The 23,456-nt window shown below is 41.1% G+C and overlaps 1 protein-coding gene across 1 annotated transcript; it reads left to right on the top strand.

Moving 5' to 3' along the window:
- The first annotated feature begins 1,985 nt into the window (after positions 1-1,985).
- On the top strand, positions 1,986-7,985 carry LOC115609758 (retinol dehydrogenase 14-like). Its single transcript, XM_030490372.1, has 2 exons — positions 1,986-2,378; positions 6,460-7,985. The coding sequence occupies exons 1-2, from the start codon at positions 2,016-2,018 to the stop codon at positions 7,075-7,077; spliced, it is 981 nt and encodes a 326-aa protein (XP_030346232.1). The 5' UTR covers positions 1,986-2,015; the 3' UTR covers positions 7,078-7,985.
- The last annotated feature ends 15,471 nt before the right edge of the window (positions 7,986-23,456 follow it).

Genomic DNA, 23,456 nt, shown 5'->3' with positions numbered 1-23,456 from the left:
CCTGGCACTGCCACATCTATGGCCACTGTGTCTCAGGCTGAAGACCCAAGGCAGACAGAATGGCTTTTGCAGAAGCATTTAGTCTGCCATGAGACTCAAAAACTGGTAATGAAATATTATAAGTGCCCTTAATATCTGTTTTCCCTGTGATGGAGTCTTGTCTGTGAGGCTGATAAATATTAATAAAACATTTTGGTAAAATCTCTACTAGCAACTAAACACTACTGGAAAATGCTCCTGGGCCCTGGAACAAAACCACCTTTATGTCATTAAATTGTTAGCATTGCCTTTTAGTTCCTAAATCACTAGAATAGCCCCTGTTTTGGTCCCTGGCTAGCTAATCTCCCCCAGGCAGTACCTATCCGCATGTCAGGAGTCAGCATGGGAGGAAAACCAAGGGCCAGCTTGGATGTTTGGGCGTTTAAGAGGCTGTTCTGTACCTGTTAGCTTCAGTACAAAATGTGCCATTTAATGCACCAGCGTAGGCACTGCAATTTGCGAAACAGCCTTCAGCCCAACGGAGGGACATGACTTCTACTGCGTTTTCTTCCAGGAGAGAAGCAGCAGCCTGGCAGGGGTAACTCTGCCCCTGACCCCTTTGCCTTGGATTGCCCTCCGGGGCTATGCTTGGCCTGCAATGGCCACCAAGTTGCTGGATATAGAAGAGGCATAATGATGATATGTGATACATTAGCAAATGAAACCAAGAAGAAAGAACAGATTCGAATCCAGGACCTGTTGCTGAAGGATGAACAAAACTAATTACATAAAGCAGACCTGGTAGTTGTTAAGGAAGACCAGGTCTTAGTAGTTGACATCACAGTTAGTTATGAGAGTTATGAGAGTAAATCAATACCTTTGGCAAATGCAGCAGCAGAAAAAGTAAATAAATATCAACTCTTAAAAGGTTGTTGGGAACTGACAAACTACATTACTATTAAATTGATGAGATTTCCTGTAGGAGCACATTGAAATGGCATCAAGGCAATTATGAACTATTAATTGGACTCAGACTCTCCAGTTCCTGACAGGAAAAGGTCACTCACGGTTTATCAAATAGTGTGGTTTTCTGGGGCCCCCAACATAAGAAGAACAAGGACCTGTTGGAGTGAGTCCAGAGGAGGCCACGGAGATGCTCTACAGGCTGGAGCACCTCTCCTACGGAGACAGGCTGAGAGCTGGGCTTGTTTAGCCTGGAGAAGAAAAGGCTCCGGGAAGACCTTAGAGCAGCTTCCAGCGCCTAAAGGGGAATACAGGAAATCTGGAGGGGGAAGTTTTAGAAGGTGCATAGGGATAGGACAAGGGGAAATGTCTTTAAACTGACGGCAGGTAGGTTTAGATTAGATACTAGAAAGTTCTTCCCTGTGAGGGTGCTGAGACACTGGCACAGGTTGCCCAGAGAAGTTGTGGATGCCCCATCCCTGGAAGTGTTCACGGCCAGGTTGGACGGGGCTTGGAGCAACCTGGTCTAGTGGAAGGTGTCCCTAACCATGGCAGGGGGTTGGAAGTAGATAAGTTTTAAGGTCCCTTCCAACCCAAACCATTCTGTGATTCTATTATTATGGGATGATGTTGTTACATATATTTGTTAATCAAGCACAGTCGATTTTAAGAACTTAATTTGCACTGTGAATTGTATGAATGGATGAATTGTAAATTAGTTGACTCTATCTATGGAGAGCCCCCTCCAGCCCTTCCCTTGGCCATTTCTTGTGGTTGACTGGCAAAGCCAGCATGTAGGGACAACAGGCTCGGAATCACGGCGTTGCCTATTCTGCCAAAAAGACAACAATGACCGGCTGTTGGTTAGGTGTGCGGGCCGCCTTTATGTAACCCGGAAAAGGACTCGTATAATTTGATATATACCCGGTAAACAGGCCGAGTCCACCCAGACCCCCGCCGCACAGCGGGAACTACAACCCCCACAATGCACAGCGGCGTGCTGGCCAATGCGAACGCACCCCCGGCGGGCCCCGTGCGGGCTCTTCGGGCGGAGCGCCGCTCGGCCCGGCGGGATGGCTGCGGCGGCTTTGGGGCTGACGCTGGGCGGGGGGATCCTGCTGGCCGCCTGGCGCTGGCTGCGCGGCGCGGCTCGGGCCGCCGTCGTGTGCGGGGCCTCCATGCGGGGCAAGACGGTCATCATCACGGGGGCCAACAGTGGGCTGGGCCGGGCGGCGGCGGCCGAGCTGCTGCGGATGCGGGCCCGCGTCATCATGGGCTGCCGCGACCGGGCGCGGGCCGAGCGGGCGGCCCGCGAGATCCGGGCCGAGGTGGGCGAGCGGGCGGAGGACGAGGGCGGCGGCGGCGAGCTGGTGGTGCGCGAGCTGGACCTGGCCTCGCTCCGCTCCGTCCGCGCCTTCTGCCACCGCGTCCTGCAGGTACGGCCGGGCGGCGGCGGGGCGCGGGGCCCGGCCCGCAGGGGCGTCGGGCCCGCGGGGGTGCGGCGGAGCCGTTGGCCTGCCGAGGAGGCCCCGGGATGGCTGAGCTGGATGCTGACAGCGCGGCGTCGTCCTGCGGGCTCCATATTAATACGGCTCGTTGCTGCATCGGGCAGTCCGGTTCCGGGTATGGGGTGTTGCAGGGTTCACCACAGCGTTTGGAAGGAGGGTATAAGTAAATTGGCCGTGGATTAGCACCCGGAAGCATAAAGTTCCTATTAGTTTGGTCTGTTATAGTCCAAACTATTCTAGCCCTTTCCTGTACTGAAAAGCAAGCAGTTGCTTCTGCATGAGATGATTTGTCTTCCTTTCTCTCTTAATTCAAAGAAGCATAGAATGGTTTGGGTTGGAAAGGACCTTAAAGCTCATCTAGTTCCAACCCGCTGCCATGGGCAGGGACACCTCCCACTAGACCAGGTTCCTCCAAGCCCCGTCCAACCTGGCCTTGAGCACTTCCAGGGATGGGGCATCCACAGCTTCTCTGGGCAAACTGTGCGAGTGTCTCACCACGCTCACAGGGAAGAATTTCATCCTAATATCTCATCTAAATACCTCCTCTGTCAGTTTAAAGCCATTCCTCTTTGTTCTGTCCCTGCATGCCCTTGTAAAAAGTCCCTCTCCAGCTTTCTTGAAGCCACGCTTTAGGTACTGGAAGCTGCTCTAAGGTGTCCTCTGGAGCCTTCTCCAGGCTGAACAAGCCCGACTCTCAGCCTGTCTTCATAGGAGAGGTGCTCCAGCGCTCTGATCATCAGTCGACTCTGCCTTAAGCTGCGTTTTTTTGCTTTAGACTGGTGTTATAGCTCAACTTTGTCTCCAGAGAAATAAAAGTTCACGAGTGCACTGTTCACAGTTCCAACCTTCCTTCTGCCACCTCTTCAGACTGTCTCCCCCCATGCACATTTTCAGATCTCTTCACCAGTGCTGGCAGAGTTTAGTAGATAGACATTTTTGAAAATGTAACATTGCTGCAGAGTTGCCGAAAACCTGAGTTTAAGGAGAACAAGTACCTCCAGTTGATTCACTTGACCAAAATGCCACTAAATGAGTTCAGCAGTGTTACTAGACACCAGTAAGCAGAGGTAGGCACTGTTGGAGGCAGTATTCCATTTCCATGAAAAGCGTTGTTTGAGACTGTCATCTCACCACATCTAGCTACTCAAGCCATAAGACACAAAGTCACGGGAAGCCAGGCTTAGTAATTTCTGCTGCTGCTCAGACCAGTGCTTTTTAAGTACTTGTCAGCATCCAGCTCAGGCATCCTGGGGCATTAATTCTGAAATAGCTTTTCTAAAATACCTGGGAAAAGTAAACGTATTAACTTCTTTACTCTTTGAGGTCATATTCATATATGAATCCAGCAGTAAAGTCTAACCTTGCTTCAGTGTTCTGGGAGAATATGCATACACGAAAGGATATAAACCACCCATTATAAAGGCAAAAAAAGAAACCTTCTGTCTAACTTCTAAGAATTGCATCTTTTTTAGTACAAAATACCCAGACGTGAATTTGTTAGCATCTCCTTGTTGGTAAAGCCGGTACAAGTGACTTTAAGCAAGAAGTGGGGGAAGGAAAAGAGAGTGTGTGTACCTGCAGAGTGCTGCTGACACCTGCATTTTAACTTTCATTTTTCAGACTAATTCCAGAAGCAGCTGAAGGGATGTAAGTTCAAGAAATAATTTCAAGAGCTGTTCCACCCAAGTTCATGTTTTTTATCTTTAACCTTTTTGGAGCTGATTATTTGTGGTTTTGTTGGGTTGGTTTGTTTCGGAGGTGTTGTGGGGTTTTTTGTTGAGATGAAGAGTACTTGAATATTGGCAGGATGGGGAAACAGTGCACTCCCACCACCTCACTTAATTTGTGGGAGCTTTCCTCTGCACAACTGCAAGTGATCACATCTTTCACTCCTTTATCTTGCTGCAAAAAAATAAGACTTTGAGATGTTGGAGGGTTTCATGGAAAAATGGAGAAAATGGAAGTGAGCTCAGGAGCTACAAGGGGTAACACTGGCTATGAAAGCAGTGTTTTGTGCACTCTGTTGCGCTTGGGCATAGTCACTGCTTGCTTCGCATTGATCATAATACTCTAGATTATTTGTAAGCCTTTTTATAACAGCAAGTAGTGATAGGACAAGGGGTACTGGCTGTAAACTGACAAAAGGGAGATTTAGATCAGATATTAGAAAGAAGTTCTTCACTATGAGGGTGGTGAGGCACTGCAACAGGTTGCCCAGAGAAGTTATGGCTGCCCTGTCCCTGGCAGTGTTCAAGGCCCGGCTAGACGGGACTTTGAGCAGCCTGGTCTAGTGGGTCGTGTTTCTGCCAATGGCAGGGGGATTGGAACAGGATGATCTTTAAGGTTCCTTCCAGCCCAAACCATTCTATGATTATAAAATGTAGGAGTCTCAGAAAACAGCACACGTGGAATTCTTGCTTCTTGAAGTGCTAAGTCTTGCAAAATAAATCCTTCAGTCAGATGCTGCAGAAAGTTTCTAAAGCAATGTTTTTCTCTAAAGAAGAAAGAAATGTCACTTCAGTGAGCAGATCTACAGTCAGTACTTCTTCAGTCCTGCCCTGATTTAGTGATGGTAACCATTATGTCCCTTTGGGTAAAGAGAAGTGAGTGGTTATCTTTGGATCGTGCCTTAGGGACCCAATTATATGAAACACTAAGCAACCTCAGATCTCACAGAATTCAGTCTTGAGGCTGAAGTACTTGATGTTTTGTGTGATCAGATGCCAGCATTGTTAACTGAATGCTAAGTGCAGATTTTGATTTTGCTCTCTATGTATTATTGCTGCTAATGGCAGTCAAATAAAAGGCAAATGGTACAAAATTCGTTTTGAGGTTCTCTATTTTTATCATGAGATAAAATGCCTTCCAGTGCCTGCATTGGGTTTAAAGAATTAACAGCAAACATGCTGCTTTTTCTAGAAAGAGAATACAAATGCACTTATGATTTGTGCACGCATAAATTTCCTGTAATACTTTCACAGTCTTTTGTCAGAGGTGGGTGAAAGCGTTGAATTTGGAGCTTTTTTAGGCAGCTTACTTTAATCTGGGTTATTTGTTGCTTGTTTGGTTGGGGTTTTTTTTCAGAAACAGTTACTATTTTGGGTAAATTGGAGAGCTGTTAATTTCTGAGTGGATGCTGGAGCATGAAGTGCATGATAAATTATCTCTACCACCCTGTCTGTTAATTACTTAGGTTTCCTGATTCTGTAAAGTGTAACATACCTCCTTGAGTCCGTTTTCTACCAACCTGAATCAGAATACCGATCCGTCAAATAGCATGTGTTGTGTCATAAATATTTCAAGCCTCGGTCCCTTAGTTCTTGAGTAGACCTGTTAAGTCTCAAGTTGTATGAAACATGAATGTTACTTTTGTATTATGAGTTCTGGTCCATAGTTCTTACCAGGCAGCACAATAAGATAACAAAATAAGGTAGTGTTTAAAATCATGAGAACACTGTTTTGCAAAGTTTTTCGTGACATGTCCCCAGTGAGATGGTGGGTCTGCAATGTAACAGTTTCTCTTCAACCCTGAGGTTAGTTCTTTGAGCTATTGCTTTCTGTTCCACATCCACGTGTCTTTTGCACAGTAGACCCTTTGCCTATGGCCAAGGTTTGCCATAAATTAATGTGTGTGCTTTTGCAGTGCAAGAAACAGGTTACTTTTTAGAGGAAAACCAAACCCATTGCAAAGGTAAATTATCACTGAATTGCTATCGAAAAAGCTGCTTCTGGAGAAGGAGATTATCTCTTTCTCTGCCTACATTGAAAATAGATACAGACCTAGTCTCCTGTACCTGTATACTATTGGGGTCAAGTATGCTGTTTAGTCCTAGTTCAACTTGGGGTTTGGGTTTTTTTTTCAGAAGTGCTCTAAGAGAATATCAGGAAGTTAAAATTCAGAAAACTAGGAATGTAATTATTTTCAACAGTGGCCAGTGAGAAATACTAAGCATAGTGGTATGTTTTGCATGGCAATTCTAAAAATGATTTTTTTCTTTCCTATCTTAAGGAAGAGCCAAGGCTGGATGTTCTGATAAATAATGCAGGAATATTCCAGTGTCCGTACATGAAGACTGAGGATGGTTTTGAGATGCAATTTGGTGTAAATCACTTGGGTCACTTCTTGCTCACCAACCTTCTTCTGGGCCTCCTCAAAAATTCTGCTCCAAGCAGGATTGTTGTAGTATCCTCAAAGCTTTACAAGTATGGAGAGATCAACTTTGAAGACCTGAACAGTGAAATAAGTTACAATAAAAGCTTTTGTTACAGTCGGAGTAAACTGGCTAACATATTATTTGCAAGGGAGCTAGCCCGTCGGTTAGAAGGGACAGGAGTCACTGTCAATTCACTTCATCCTGGAATTGTCAGAACAAATCTAGGCAGATATGTGAATATTCCTTTGCTGGCTAAACCCCTATTCAACTTGGTGTCGTGGGCTTTTTTCAAAACACCTCTGGAAGGAGCTCAGACTGCTATTTATTTAGCCTCTTCTCCTGATGTCGAAGGCGTGTCAGGAAAATACTTTGGGGACTGCAAAGAGGAAGAACTCCTGCCCAAAGCCATGGATGACTTGATTGCGAGAAAGTTGTGGGATATCAGTGAAGTGATGGTTGGCTTATTGAAATAAGTGCCAGGGGAATCTGCAAAACAGAATGCAGATAACTATGCAATGCATATTTGCGACAGTCTAATTCTCAGCTTAAATGCTGTGGGAATACAAATTACTTTGCTCAGTAAGTATTAAACAAGGGAGTGATTTATGCTGGAACTCTGTTTTGAAATAAAGGACAATCTTTAATAGACACAGGCATTCAAAAAATGTCTGAAATAGAGTTTGAGGGTGTGAATATTTCTGGTTAATCTTGGAAACTCACGTTTTACAAATAAAAATTAAAACTGTTTTGCAATATGTATGTATATTTGTCATGTTGCACTACTTGCAGTTGGGCTGGACAATGCAGGGTGCTGATGGTGAAATGCTTCTATAAGAAGGTTTTGAAAATAGGTCCTAATAATAATAGGATTGTTGTCTTTTTTTGAGCCATCACCATGAAGAATGGAGTAAAAACTTCTGCTGATACCTTACACTGGAATTGTTTAGGCCTCTCAGTGCCCTTGGCAGCCTCATGGTGCAGTGAACAAAATTGTTGAGCCGCATACAGTTTAGCTGTGAAGCGCAAAGGCTTTTTTTAGTGGTGTCACTACTATTCAGTGAGTATATACAGCTGGTTGTGCAAACTGTGCTTTATTTTCATGTGTGCTGAACTTGCTATTTCTTGATATGCAGACACATTGGATTTCATTAAGAATGTACTTGACAGTCTCATTATGGTCTTGATGGGGCTTTGCATGTCATGAACTGTGTTTATACCAAGTTCATAAGACTTCACCCAGACTGAAGAGAATACGCTTTTCAATGTGTGTTTGGCTTGGCTGATGGCACTTTAACTCAGTAATGAGATGAGATAAATCTGTATGATACAGCTTACTGAATATTACTGAATATTCTTTTAAATAAAAAATCTTTTAAAAAAAGACTGAGCATTCATTCTTTTACTGTGAAAGATCAGAAACCAACAGCCCTGACACGGTAGCTTTGTTATAAAGCAGAAGATTCACCTGTATTGGTTCAGGGTGCCTGTTGTGGAGGGTTGGGAGAAATAAAATGGGCTCCATATAAATTCATGGGTATTATGTGATGCTGTACTGACTTACTCTTTTTTGATTCATATAACTTGTGGATTCATATTGACATTTATGACTTCTTATTTTGCTCTACATTAATAACATGTTCTAGCAGTGAACATTGGGTCATTCATGATCTTAAAGATCATCTGGTTCCAACCCCCCTGCCATGGGCAGGGACACCTTCCACTAGACCAGGTTGCTCCAAGCCCTGTCCAGTGTGGCCTTGAACACTGCCAGGGATGGGGCAACCACAACTTCTCTGGTCAACCTGTTCCAATGTCCCACCGGCCACACAGTAAAACAATTTCTTCTTATCTACCCTCTGTTAGCTTGAAGCCATCAGCAAAGGAATCTGCTCAGTGTGCAAGAGCAACATGCTTCTCCTTCAGCTTAAAGCCGTTCCTCCTTGACCTGTCGCTACCTGCCATTGTAAAAAGTCCCTCTCCATATTTCTTTTAGGCCCCTTTAGGTATTGGAAGACTGCTCTGAGGTATATAGAATAAATACGGAAGAATGATTTAGAGTGGTTGTTTACTTGGACACTCAGCATGACTTTTGCATAGTGGACTGGATCTCATGTAACCTTATGCTTCACAGCAAGAGTGTGTTCTGTGTGGGTGACTTGGGTGGCAATGGAAGGCAAGCTCTGAAATGGAGCAGGTTTTTAAGATCTTGTAAAGTGGAGCTTTGCACTGCTTATTGTAAGGCACTGTGTAGAGGTGGGTGCCCTGTCAAAACATAATCTGGAGTGTTGAACAAAGTTCTCTGAGTAATGCCAGAGGGAGGTGTGTAACATGCTTAGAGAAGTTCTGCTTCAATCTTCAGTGTTGCATTTCACATTTTCATTCTAAATGCTTGTAAATAGCTGCATGGAGCACCTTTAAACAGCTAGCTAAAGAATTAAAAGTTCATTATGTTCTCTGTAAAAATACAGAGAAGCCAAGCCAAGTTTGTGCTTTCAATACTACTGTGGCGATGCTAAAGGAACACTATTGTTTCACTGCTGAAATGTGTTACACCTCTTGCAAGGAAAGCCTTGGATGCAAAGGTGGAGGATGGAGAAGATGGCTAGTCTGAAAATACTGTAGTAAAGAACTGCACCAAAACTGGCTGAAGAACAGAGAAATACATAATTTTTCAGACTGAATGACCAACAGAAGATGTGCACTTGCCTTCAAAACAGCAAAGGTGGGTTTGTACTGAATTACGAAGTGTGGAATAAGAAGTCCCCAATCACGTTGTATGCTTGCATAACATGTAATTCTTCATATATCTACCAAGTGCTTGTTCTCATTTTCTTTTGAGATGATATTCCTGCAATCGTAACTAAATTAAAGCCCTCCTTCCAGAGTAGGAGAGTGATCATGATACCCTTAATGGAATATTAATGAATTAATAGTGCCTGAAAACAATTTAAAAGGGTGGAGTGTTAGGAACTTACTTACAAAAAGTTCAGCTTATTTCAACATCTGAAATATGTAAATTTTGTCACTTCCAAGGTTGAATGTAATTTAGCCTCTGCAGACAAGAAAACTTTGATTACTCTCTTGAGACTGCTGTTAATGTTTGTTCATGTGACGCCTTTGTTATAGAAGCATCTAGGAACTGGAGACCTTGTAGGTCAACAGATCTTGCAAAATGTAAGTGCAAAGTCAAAGAAGAGCCCTTATTTGAACAAACAGTAATGTTGACTCAGCTAGGATAGAACCAAGCATTTTGGCAAAAGAAGTACCTCTTCTCTTCTCTGCTCTGCTCTACAGGATCTTAGTAAACTCACATATTTGTGTATGATTTGAGGACTATGTTGAATATCTCTTCTTGGAGCTGGTAGAGGATGCTCTAAGAGGAGATCAGCACTTTCCTACTTCACCCCACTATAACAGTGCCTCCAGAAAGATGTAGCAAGTTCTGTATATTGCTATTATATAAGCAATTTATATGAAGAGCATGCAGCCAAAACCAGGATGCCTTCCAGATGCCTCTTTCTGCCATCACCACCATAAGAATACCATCATATGAACACCACTGCTCTCAAACTTACTTCCCATGAAGAATTAAACTAGGGTAAGAGGCACTTCCCATGAAGAATTGAACTTTAGGGTGAGAGGCAGACAGTGACTGGGGGTAACACGCAAATCCTATTCAAATGCAGCTTTCATTGGCAGGTACACACACTGACTGCACTGCAGGCAAGTGCATTACAGATATGAAGGACATTAAGATCTTGTTGAGGTCTGTGATAAACATAAATGTTACAAGCCAACTCATTCCAAAGCCAAAATGTACCTTCAGCTATCTTTCTTACATAAATGGGTAGAATTTGAGCATTTGATTTTGGGTCCACCAACAGTGTTGGGCCAGCTCTCTGTACCTGTGCCTTGGGGATTTAAACACTAGGATGTGTACAGGGCACAGTGACTCCCAAGAATGTAGCCCTTTCCCTTTTGCTTTTCACAGGGGAAATGCCACTGTCCTGCCATAGCTAAGAGATGGAGGGCCACACCAGTGATGATTAACTATTTGCAGACTTTCCCTGCTGGAGTCTTCGGCCAGTCTCAGCAACGAGTGGAAATGCTTCCAAGTGGCCTCATTTCTCAATGGTCCCATTCTGTATGGCCACAACATTGCAGACTAACTGTATTCTAAAAAGGTTATTTTAAAATAAATGTGAGTGTGTGTGTGTGTGCTGACATGTGTGCAGGTGCAATTTAATCCCTCATTTTAAAAGACAGACAGGTAGAACTCAGTGGTTCATCAAGAATCTGAAGCAGGGAGGAGAGTGAGTGGTTGTCATGGAGTGTTGCCTGCTGCCTGCACTGCTTTAGTATGTGATGAGACATAAGGTTTGGGGGCAGATCTATCGGGCCTGAGCTCAGTGTTGGGCATCCAGGTAGACATACCCACTTGTCAGCTTCTGCACCTAGAGAGCACACAGGCGCAGCTGAGGGAAGGAAACATCTCCATGTAATGGTCGAAATGGACCTCATGTGCTTCAGTATAATTTATTCATCTTTGTCTGTGGTGCTTTTGAAAGTGCCCCTGTAATGAACTTCCCTCATGGATAGACCAAGAATTTAAGAAAGAAATAATTTCCTTTTTAAAAAATTTCTTTCTTTCTTTTGATTCTCAGTCCCAGGCCCTAGCTATAAGCCAGGCCCCCCTGCACACATGTAGCTATTATAGCTGAGGTTTCTTCAAGTGAAATAAATTGCAGTTGCATGTATTTATTTTATGTGCCCCATCTGTTTAAGTCAAGGGAGACTTATGTACATTAAAAAAAAACCCCGAACAACTCTGAATCTGTCACCAATTTACCTTCCTTACCTTGCCACAAAGGCCAACATCTATCCCCAGGCAAAGGGACAACACTACTCTTTCAGTTACTACAGTCAACACAGCAGGCAAGTTTATAAACCCAGCGGGAGTTCTCCAGTAAAAATTCTCCATCTTAATGAGATAAATGATCAGTTTTTCCGTGATGCAATAAAACCAGAAGTATTTAAACTCTCCTCTCTTTCTTCAGCAGCTGCCTGGTTTGCCTAAGCTTCCCACTAAGTGAACGCTTCACAGGCTTCAAAGCCTGAGCCCTGTGAATGTGCGGTGTGATTATGCTTTTGCTGAAAAATGTGGATAATTCCCACTTCAAGCACACTTAATTTCTTTCCACCTAAGGCTATAAAGTAAATAAACAACTTGCAAGAGTCATACAAATAATTTTAAAATGGGAGGCCTGTTCCCTTTTTCACATAACTTTTTCCAAACTAATCACTTAGAGAGTAATTGACTTGCAAAACGATCCAGGAGGCCTCCACAGCTGAATTATTATTTTTGATCTCTCCCAGAATGGTGCTGCTATTTCTCATAACAGAAAATGACGACCTCCCTCTAGACTTTTTACTTACCGCTTTAGCTATCACTAGCAGCCTCACACCTGTCGTAACTGGATTCAGATCAGAGAAATTAATTTGAATATTTAATTAATTCCAAATGTTCTATGTAACGTGGAGAAAGGATTGCTTTCCTAATTGCTTTGGTGGGGGGAAGGCTGGCACACTGACCACCTAACAAGGTTGATAGCCCTTTCCTTCTACATTTAAGAATGATCACTTGTTTTCAGGTAATGTGAAAGAAACTTGGATAGGGAGGTAATCAATAGCTTATTTGCCATGAAAGATTCAGGAGGGTGTCACATGCTTGAAATCTATAATAATCACTTCAGTAGGGCACTGAGCGTTTCTCTCCATCTACTTCATGGCCAAAGCAAGCAGTCTGAAATCACGGTCCCACTAAAAGCGTTGGGAATCAGACACCTAAGTATTTTTGATGATCTTGATCTCCTGGCTTTAGGTTTGGGCAGTAGGACTCTCACAGTCAGTTAGATGATGATCCTTTCAAGCCTGATGAATGAGGCTTTATGCACTTCCATGTGTATAAAAGCATTTGAAAAAAAAAAAGCTTCACAAATTATGGGGGTGGGGTGGTGGTGGGATTGGTTTTATGTGTCTGTTAAATATCTGCAGCATTCTACAGAAATGTGTGTGGTTTTTCTCCAAAGGAGTGTCAACCCATCTCTGCAGTTGTTGGGACGTTTGTCAATTTCCCACCTGGACTGTAGTTTGGTGATGAGTGATGTTATTTCAGTTTATCAAAGTCCTGTTGCAACTGTCCCCAACAGTAGGTCAGTCTCATTGGTCCTCCTAAGTCGCTGCATGACCATTCATTCTCCAGATCCCATTTGCCCTCGAGACAAGCAGTGTTAGGGGTCTTTCTAAAATGCTTCAAGAAAGAGGTTGTGAATAGCATCTGCAGAAAGACAAGTGGCATGCCTGGAGGCCCAGAACCTACATGCAGTGCAACAGGTAGGTTTGGTGTCATTTTATATACTCAGTCACAAACAGGAATACCCTCTGCAGTGTATATGGATAGGTATTTTAGAATTTAGCCTACCCCAAGGGCCTGTATAAAACATAGCAGATTGAAAAGTGGTTCAGTACAACACATTTTCTATTCTGAAGGACCATGATCCTACAGGTCCAGTTGAAGTCACTGGTAGTTCTAGTTCCTTTGAAAATGCTTGAGAGGAGGAAAAGACCAGAGCCTCATTTTCCTTATATTCAGTCTGCTCTCCTGCAGATCTTCAGAGGCCTAAATGTGTCTCAGATGCATCTTCACAAATCTTTAAAAAAAAAAAAAAAAAAAAAAGTAAGTCTGCTTTATGCTTTGTCCATAAAATTTTGCTGTAAGCAGAAAATTTCAAAAATCATAATTTCTCATTTCATTTAGTAGCCAGATGATATTATGAACTGATTGTATCAGAAGCACAGCTAAGACTGGGGTCCTGGGACAGTAAACAGAATCAGAGATAATGAGCTGTCATCTGCAGATGCAAGAGAGGCAACCTGAAAAAAGCTTTGATGAGAATAATTCTGTTTCTATTTCTAAGGGTTTTTTTGTTGTTGTTTAATTCTAGATACTTGCTATTTTTTTAAAAAAGGGTTAAAACTGCAGAAGATGTGAAAACAGCCATGTTTCAACAAAGCAGCACAGTTCTTCACTGTGGAAAACCCATAAAATGTCAGGAAATGGCTTAATGTGGTAGGTGTTCATTTTTAAGGGTTCTGTTGACAGAAGTTGATGAGTGAAAATATTGTATTTCATTTTTGCCTTTTGTTCAGTAAATAGCAGGGAATTTTGATGCTGCCTAGAGGGACAGCTTTGTACTGTGGTGGTCTAAACTGGGATTTTTCATTAATGTAACCAATCAAAGTAGGTGGGTTGTTTTCTTTTTTTCTGGTTTTGTGTTGGGTTTTTTTAAGAAAAATTTGAAGTCAAAGGGAAGACCAAGAAAAAGCACCACAAAGTTTATCTTTTACTCATCTGGAAGAGTTTATTTTAAACGCGGAACATTGCTGCTGTGGAAATGAAAGTGAGAGAGTTGCAGCTTTCTTCCAATGCCATCTGGCAGATGATTTACTTGCATATGGTATTCACTAATCCAAATAACCCTGTGTGTGGTAGCATTGTCTCTTTACTGATCATGCAGCTGAGTGGGCTGGACGTTAGATGGCTCACACAAGGCTATCAACAGCACAGTACAATAGACTGTTTAAAATTAGAACAGAATTAAGGGAAGAGATATGCTAAATTCATCATGCCTTTATCTTTATTAAGGATTTTCCTTACCTGGACTGAGCTTCATGTTTCCTTTTTATTCTCTTCATGGTTTTATTCACTCCATTTCTACTCAAGCTTTAGCCCTTTGAAGTCAACACTTAAATGCAGCCTCAAAGCTCAGATGGGACCAGAGCACTGGGCATCCATCCCTAGACTGGGAGCCTTGCCCTGATTGTGACTGTGTTTGCTCCTGTAAGGTCCGTTCCTGACCTCATGAAACTTGTATTCCTGCTGGGAAGTAAGGCTGCTTCAGAAGGACAGTAGCACACTTTTTGTAGGAAGCCAGTAGCTTTGTGGTTAAGGAACTATCCTAGTGCCTAACCTGAGCCAAAGTTGTCTCCAAATCAGGATACTCCCATTTATCAGGCAAAAAAATCTAGCTATTTAGTTATTATATTAATGTTAGGTTGCCTCCTCTTGCTGTAATATGAAAGAGCCTTATTTCAGGGTAGCAAAATAATTAGAGGATTGTGTTTTGAGGAGCAGATCCCAACTTATGAGTAGATGGAGGCATTCACTTATATCCTTGTATTTAAATTCTAGGGAGCGGTTGGTATTCTGATGCTCTTCTATGCTCAAGACACATGTAGTGACTCCCTTCTCAATGTATAGGGGTTTTGAGTGATTTTTCCACAGTGCCTAACTCCATGTGCCTAAATAGATCTCTCATTTTGACTTCAAATTCCACTCTGAAGTCTAAAGATCTAAAATTTAAGTATTGACTTTGCCTAATTTGTAGTCACTTCTGATTTTTAATTGGATCTGGTCACTTCAAAAAGTTAATGCTATGGTTCAATTTGCAATTGTGCTTTTTGAAAGCTGTTTTTTCTTTTTTTATTTTAAGGTCAGTTGAACAGTTTCAAAAGTGCTGATTTTCTTCAGAGATAGATCAATATAATTTATACGTGAAATTAAAATACATACAGAGAAGATAATTTTGTAGCAGAGATAGGGAAGAAACTGAGAGCTCAGCTCTTTTCCTGCAGAGCAGCTGGCACTTTGAACTCACTGGCTAAATCTGTTTCACTAAGCATTTGATGCCAGGATCTGTTTCCAGAACCACAAGCTGAATGAGATAAGCAGGGCAAATGTTCATGTTACCATATTCTACTCAGCCCCAGAAGAGGCATGGGTACATGCAAATTGCTTGCTAAGAACATTCTTGGCCCATGCTTACTCCTGGATGATGCAAATAATTGTTTTAAAAAGCATCGGTTGGCCAGAGCTGAAACTGTGCCAAGAACTGTCCTAGCTATTAAACGGTGCAGATGCTCGAATTTCAGTGCCTGGGCTGGCGCCCTGTCACTTCTTAATTGAGGTGAATAAGTGTAGCCAAAAAATGCCCCCTTCCTCCCTCAAGTGTTAACAGAATAAATGTGATTTTTCAATTTTCTTCTGTGACATTCACTGGCCATTTGGAAAACTGAAGCATATTTTCTCTTGCTAATTTTATAGCACTAAAATTCCACTGACTTTGGTGCAATTTCTGCTGACCGACCCTGTAAACACTTGGAGAATCGATATTGTTATTAATATCACCATGTCATCATGCTTTATTCATTTTCAATTTTATAACTATAGTCTGATCTCTTGGAATTGTGTCTGCTAATGGAGCACTGCACTATGGAAATCTTATTTTATCAAAACTTATTATTCTTGGACTAGAATTCACAGTTACGCAGTTGCACTTTATAGATCTATGGATTTTTTAAAGCCAGCAAAGGCCCTGAGATTATTTAGTCTGACTTCCCGAATGACACAAGCCGTTTAATTTAACCCAGCTAGCCTTGTGTCAAGTCCAGCAACTTGTGTTTGGCTAAGGCTTATCTTCTAGAAAGATGTCCAGTCTAGATCTGAATCCATCGGTAGTTGGAGAATCCATCACTTCCTTTGGCAGTACAGTCCAGTGGTTATCACCCTCACTCTTGAAAACGTGTGTTTTGATTCTTGCCTGAATTTGTCTGGCTTTCCTTCCAGCTATCACCTCTTATTATGCCTTTCTTTGTGAGATGAGAGTGCTGCTGTTGCTGCTCAGTGTTTTCTCCCTGTGGTGATACTTGCACATTGTAATCACTGAAATCATCGCTACATGTTTTTATTAAACTCAACAGACTGAACTTCTTTAATCTCTTACTGCAAGGCCGTTTTCCAAGATTTCTGATAGTTTCTGTGGCTCTCCTCCACATTCTATCCAATTTTTTACCTCTTTTGTGAAATGAGGAAACAAAACCTGGATGTAATACTCCAGCATGTTTCCATTTATAGGCAATCCTAGTACTTCTCAGTGCTTTCCCTCTGTTGCTCTAAGGCAATCACTAATTTAAATGTGCCTGGGGCTGCTCCCTGGCACTGAGGCCAGCTGGAATATCGCAGTCTGCATCTGTACTCTTGAACACTGTCTTCCATGATGGGGAGTCTACATCCAAATGACTTGTTAGGAATGCTTTATGGCAATTCCTGACACTTCAGCTGTGTTTGGGAATTATCTGGGAAAATGCTGGCAGAGGCCAAAATCATGCTAGTGATGAAAATAACCATCCTGTGGTACAGATGTTCAAGGATTAATGCCTACAAACATTTCCTGGCATTTCTTTGTTCAGAGTGTAGGCTCAAGAGTTCTCAGTTATGCTCAAAGCATCATTGACATTTTTAGGTTTAGTGAAAGCATTGAAAAAGACATGCTTCTCCTATTTGCTTTAGGAACCTAGGAGTCAGATATGTGGGCTCAACTGGTCATCTTGGGTAGGTGAAGACACTGTCAAGTTAAAGACAATCATCTCCTGATTTTCATTCACCCCATTTCTCTTCGATGCCTATATTTGGACAGATTCTCTGTCTGTTAGGGTTTGCCTCTCCCCACCTCACCACTGGTGATAAAGGGTTCTTTGTTGCTTAAGAGCCCAAGAATAACTTTTCATAACAGGACTTAGGTGAAATGACTCCTACTCAACTTTACTTTTGTGCAATGACTCCTATTCCTGTGGGGATGATGCCGATCTATGGCACTTAGCATCTAAATCACAGAAGGAATATTTTGTAAAAATATTACATATAGATATATTTGCATGGATATGATATACAGACTGTTAAATTTTTTTTTCTGACTTTTACTGTAGGAATTGAAAATGAAATAAAACCTCCTATCATGAGTTTTCAAAATTCAAATACTGGTTTTTACTCTCCTTTTAATGTGCTTCCCATGATACAGTAACACTAATCAACATCGAGATATAATCAACAGATCCTACATTTGCTGATCCCAAGACTAACCTGTGTTTTCATGACATAGACATTTTGCTGATTGAGACCCTTTGCTCCCACCTCTTTCCTCCCAGAGAACGTTACGAGGAGCATTGAGTGAGGAGGATAGTCTGTGCCCATGTCCTTACAGCTCAGACAGGATGAGTGTGTTAATTACTGTCTTCCAACCTAAAAACCATGAAAACACTTGAAATCAGCTGAAGGATTTCACCACTTTAGTGGTGCAAGTTCCCAACCTCAGAGCTCCCAGAACAGGTTGGAAAGATCCAGTTGCTCTGGTATATGGAATGGAAAAACTTGCTACATCCCTGGCCTTATTTACAGGAGGTTAAAATCAGATGCAGCAAAACATTTTCAGCATACTCCTAAGTCCATTTTTGTTAGTAAACTCCTTGTCTATATGCTTGAGCATAGCTGGTTTGCTTTGTAGGGGTATTTGCATCAAAAGTATATCTTGGACCTTTAATTTGTCACTTTTATTTGTATTCAGTTGTGCTAATTTAGAGGTATTGTACTAAAGGAGTGTATTTAAAATGGTGCAAACACCATGACAACAGGACTAAGTGATGAGTAAAATCATAACTTTGTCTCACTTATTGTCCAGCATGGCTTATTTTTAGCGTGTACCTTGACCATTTTGAATCTAACTTTTTCTCCACGCCATGAGGTGGGGTTAGCTATCTCCAGATAGCATGGGTGGACAAGACTTGGAGGCTGACTGGTGCAGGCTTCCAACATCAATCTAGCAAGTTGTACATCCTTAAATGTTTCTGTATGTTCCCATTCCGTGTCTTAGAGTTTATAGCTATATTTAATGCTGTAAAATCACAGTGTCTACAGCCAGTCTAGAGAAAGCTAAGCATAACCAGTATAGATGCACATTAGTCTGCACCATTTGGTCTTGAGACCAAGGCTGACCTTTTTATTCGACACTTTAGACATGCCTTTTGAAAGAAGGCTTGCATTAATGTCTTGTCAAATGGAGGCTGTAGACAACATAAAGGCCATTAACTCATGCTTGCTTCTGATTGGCTAAGAGTTGTGGGTCGTTCTTGCAATGGATCTTCACAAACAGGTGCTTGTGAAGTGAGCAGCACTGAGCACAGCATATTCAAGTTGTTAGTATGAGACTTTCATATTCAGATACTGTCACCAGTTTCGGCTGTAGGCTGGGCTCTTAATTATGGCAGTTTTGGAACTAATTCCTGCTCTGCTCAGCCGCCTTGCTACAGGACAGTAACTCTTCAGGAAGAGTGGAAAGGTTGCGAAGTATAAATACTGTTTCAGTCATCTAAGGTAGATCTACCAGCAAACATGAATAGGAGCCTTGAGTTTCTTCTCAACTATAAACCAGCTTTAATATTAACTTGGTGGACATACGAAAAGTGCTAATTGCTATTCTTACCTCAAAATGCACCTCTCTGTTCAAGAATAATTTGAAATGGTAGCTGATCTGGCGTGAGCCAGAGCAAAGCCTGCTGCAGACATACAGTGGGGATTCATTATTACTTTCATTAGGTTTTATTATCATCACCTTCAGTGACACATACAGCATTTCTTTCATCACTGTGTAAGGGGGTTAAACATTACAACAGCAGACTAATATTTCTCATCACCTGCCCATCTGGAAAACCTTTATTCTCTAAAGTTTGTTCTGCCACTGTTGATTTTAGATTGGCACTTTTGCAGCTGATCAAAGTGGTGAGCTTTACTTAAAACAAGGACTTCCTGGGCAAATATATCATGGTTTGTCTAGTTTGGCTCTACAAATCCCTGGCAATGAAAGGCCTCTGGGCAGACTGGGCTAGCAAAAATGAATGTGCATGTAGACATTTATGATGCTGCTCTGTTATTTTTAATGCACTGTACATTCAGCATTTTCTTCTCTTTATAGTGGGAAATCGTTTAGATGTTTCTTTGAAGACTAATTTAGGAATGTTGGCAAAGGCTAGTTAGCATAACATGTGCAATTTATTATGCTAACAATGATGTCGGATGAAACAACAAATATGAATAATCCTGCCTAGTACAGAGGAAACAAATGCATTCTTTTAATGCTGTAATTTGATCTGATCTTGGTAGACTACAGTTAATATATTTTGAAACAAAATATGCATGGCAAACTGTTTTCATAATATTCTAATAAAAGTCTTTCTCATTTTTAGTTTTTCCTCTGTCTTCCCTTTGTTTTGTTCAAATAAAAAAAAAAGAAAAAAAACATGTATTTTACCATCTGTAAAACCCCTAAATTCTTCTCAGCTGCGTTAAAATGCTGAAACTCCATTCCATTCCAGTAGATTCCTCTTCACCGTATGCACAAGAAGTAATATAGCATGGAAAACAGTCCCAAATCCCGTGTAATTCAGAGATATTAATAAACTCTGTGCTTTCTTTTTTTGGTAGGGAAACTGAGCAGCTAAGCAAGTTGGAGCTTCATTGCCTGAAGATGATTGAAATAGCATAAAGTAGGGCACAGTCAATAGTCAGGGAGTTCATATAGTGAGAAATCCATTTACATTGTTGACTCAGTAATTTATTTGCTGTGCTATTAATTTGACCTCTGCCAAGAGAGAGGTAAGGGTTTGGTCACAGCTTTGCTGAATGTGTTATAAGGGCTTGTATAGAATGACTAGAAGAAAATGGTAATGGGCAGGGCATGGTTGGACTGGCTTGGAAAAAGCCTGGGAATTTCTGACTGTGAAAGTCAGACTCCTCCTTGTCTTCCTCTCATCTCCTCCAAATTGTGCCAGGCTTACTCCAATGTACTTACCCCAGTGTACTTCACTGGCAGACCCCATATGCCCACTAGCAGGCTACTGTGTACCCTTAGAGCATCATACATTCACTTCTCTCTGCCTTAGAGAAATACTTTCTCAAGTTTCAGTCTTCCTGCTCAAAACTTTCCACTGCTCACTGCGGGAGATTCAGAAGTGTCAGTCCCATTGATTTTCCTTTTTTTGTTTGCTTGTTCCTAACGCTGTTAGATAGTTCTTTTTAAAAACCCTCCTTCCTGATAGCTAACTACCAACTGAGTAGCTAGTGCCATTGCACTGGAGGAAGTCATCAAATGAACCCATGTGTAAATGAACGGCATTAACCATCAAATTAACTTCCTCAGCAGTGGGGAATACTGTACTTCATTAAAGTTCTACTCCTATTGTCAATTTGCATCTAATTTACAATTTTAGTCTAGGAAAGTTTATCCCTGCTTTTTGTTAGCTAGATTAACTTTAAACACAGTACTTAAATTATGTTTTTTGGATCTTTCAGCAAGTCAAAGTGGCTGCCAGTTCTCTAGAAATGAGCAAACTGACTGTTTCTTATGAAACATACTGTTTGCTTGAAATTCACACTGGGGCATGGCCATGTGTTTGTACATATGCTTCAAGGATGGATCTGCTCTCTGTTCAGAAGTTACAAAATTGCTTTTCATTATGAATGATTTTCCTGTGAATTCATCCCAAGTTTGACATTACTTCAGGATCCAGTGAGATTTCAAGGAAGAAATGAAATAATTCCATATCTATTCACCATGACCGCTAAACTCTTTGATAATTATAATCAGCCTCTAAAGGTAACCATCAAAAAGCCCTCCCTATATAGTTATCTGTGGGTTTTCTTTTCTCAAATGTGTTGCACAAAATATGTTTTTATTTTTATACACCCTTTTCACTGGTAAGAAATCAGGTCTTCTGTTGCATAGAAAATTTGATAAAAGAATGGAAAGGCAGGGAAATGAGGGCTTGAGGAATAACTGGAGGCTGGGAGGCTTTCAGAGTAAGGGATATTAATCAGACTGCTTTAAATGTGTTATTATCTATCTGAGACTGAACAAATGAACATTTTGAGTAAAAGATGTTTTTTTGTATAACTTCTGTTAAACGAATAACTTATTTTCCAGTAAAACGCCCTGTTTCTCATCATTATAATGTTTTGAAAGTGCAGGGGAAAAGACCTTTCTTTGACATTTTAAAAAGGCAGGGAGAAATTGAAAGTGTTCTGTATGCCTTGAAGGGTTAATTATACATTTTGATAAAATACATTGGCACACAGAAATACATGTGACAGAGGCTGGATACCACTGGTGCCTTCACATATTAGAAGACATTACTCTATTTGCAAGCCGGTGTCTGGCCTATTGCAGTGAAATACCCCTGCGACTAAATTTACTTTGTGCACATTCTGCCCATTCTAGCCTCAAGATCTGAAACCTACAGCTTTGGCAATAATAATAATAATCCAGAGATTCAGGACAGCAACCTTTTTCAGCACGGTAATGACACACATACATACATAAATTCCTCTGAAGCTGACCAAACACATAATTGTTTATTGAATTACGGCTCAGACTACTAGGGACAGAATCAAGCTTATTTCAGATGAAAATTATCCTTTCATATATTTGTTATCAAGAATTTTGACTCAGATCAAGAGACAGTAGCTAATAAACATAACCCATTTTTCTTTTAAAAAGATTTGCTTCTCTTCCTCAGAAAATAGATTTGCTTCCCCTGGAAAACGGAGACATCCAAATGGTAGCTCAGGCATGGCACTTCCCTTTTAGCTCAGTTATGCCAATAATTCTGTTAAGTGTTGTATTGCTGTAGTGATGTCACATCTATAATAGTATGTAATGTCTTACGAATAGGATAGATGTGAACCAAAGTAAAACCAAAGTGAACTGTCCAGTAACTGTATCTGGTACCTTCTTTAAATGTACCTGATACCTTCTTTCTGGTCACTCTTGCTCTTCTGGTTGAATATTATCTTCAGTCAAATGCCATTTCTGGAACACATACTACAAAATGTAGATTTTTTTTTTAATGTATATTTGAAAAACTGCTCTTTGCTTTCTTAGGCAAACTGCTGAAGTAGGTCAGTTTGCAGTTTTTCTGTCAGCACAAATTAATTTAAAGGCCTCCTGTGTAATAATAATAGCTTTAAATTGTTTATAAGGTTGATTTTAATAAACACTGCATAACATAGAGCAGTGCCCAGCTTAACCAGTTGATTCAACACGATATCATCTTTCACTGGTGCTCTGAAGAAATAGGACAAACACTGAAGATGTCTGAGGTATGTCACAATACCGTGATCAAAAGGAATGTATTATTTAAATATTATAATAAGCCCAGTGATGTCTTTTGAAATAGAATGATTTTCATTCAAAAACATGTGCTTGAAAGTCCAAAGAGATTAGAAATGTCCGTTTATGAAAACATACTAGTTAATGGCTCTAAATACTTAGAATAGTTCTAGGCCTATGTAAGTTAGTTCAACTGATAACAAAACTCGACATGTTTCATATTATTTCAACTTCTTTTATTTGAACAAGGGAATAGATAAACAAAAGGAAACGATCCTGTTGTTTTTAAAATTTTGTGAAAATATAACCCTAACAAAGGTCAGTCTTCAAATGCATGGTCCATATGGCTTGGCTGACACAAGTAGCTGTAAGGATAACATCACTTTGTAGGAACAGTGGGACTCAGCTCTCTCCAGTTCTGTCCAGTAGCAGAGTGGAAAGAAAATGTAAACCGAACTGTTCCTTTATCCACCATTTTTGATGCCTTGAATATATTTGAGTCAGTAGAAGCATAAACTATTGCAGCTTCTAGATCTGTTAATAAAAATTCCAGAAATAATTATCCTTTAGTTTAAAAAAATAAAAAAAAGAAATAACTATTTTGTGTTTGGCCTGCAAGTCATCAAATGTCATTATTATAAGTGGACTTCACAAGCAGCTACATTGTAGAGGAGTGGGGAAATACTTCTGTTGGTGGTGTAACTATTTAGAAGAAACTGCTGTTTAGTCTGATGCTTTACACTTTTACTAGTCAAATGTAGTTCAGATACGTTGGCTGAGCATAGACCTTCCTGCTA

The sequence above is a fragment of the Strigops habroptila genome, chromosome 6 (assembly GCF_004027225.2).
Source record: "Strigops habroptila isolate Jane chromosome 6, bStrHab1.2.pri, whole genome shotgun sequence".
NCBI lineage: Eukaryota > Metazoa > Chordata > Aves > Psittaciformes > Psittacidae > Strigops > Strigops habroptila.
The sequence above is the reverse complement of the archived record's forward strand: the minus strand, read 5'-3'. Positions and strand labels throughout refer to the sequence as shown.

Coding starts and splice junctions, on each gene's coding strand:
- LOC115609758 (XM_030490372.1), top strand. CDS start 2,016: ATGGCTGCGGCGGCTTTGGGGCTGACGCTGGGCGGGGGGATCCTGCTG. Junction 2,379..6,459: donor TCTGCCACCGCGTCCTGCAG/GTACGGCCGGGC, acceptor TCCTATCTTAAG/GAAGAGCCAAGGCTGGATGT.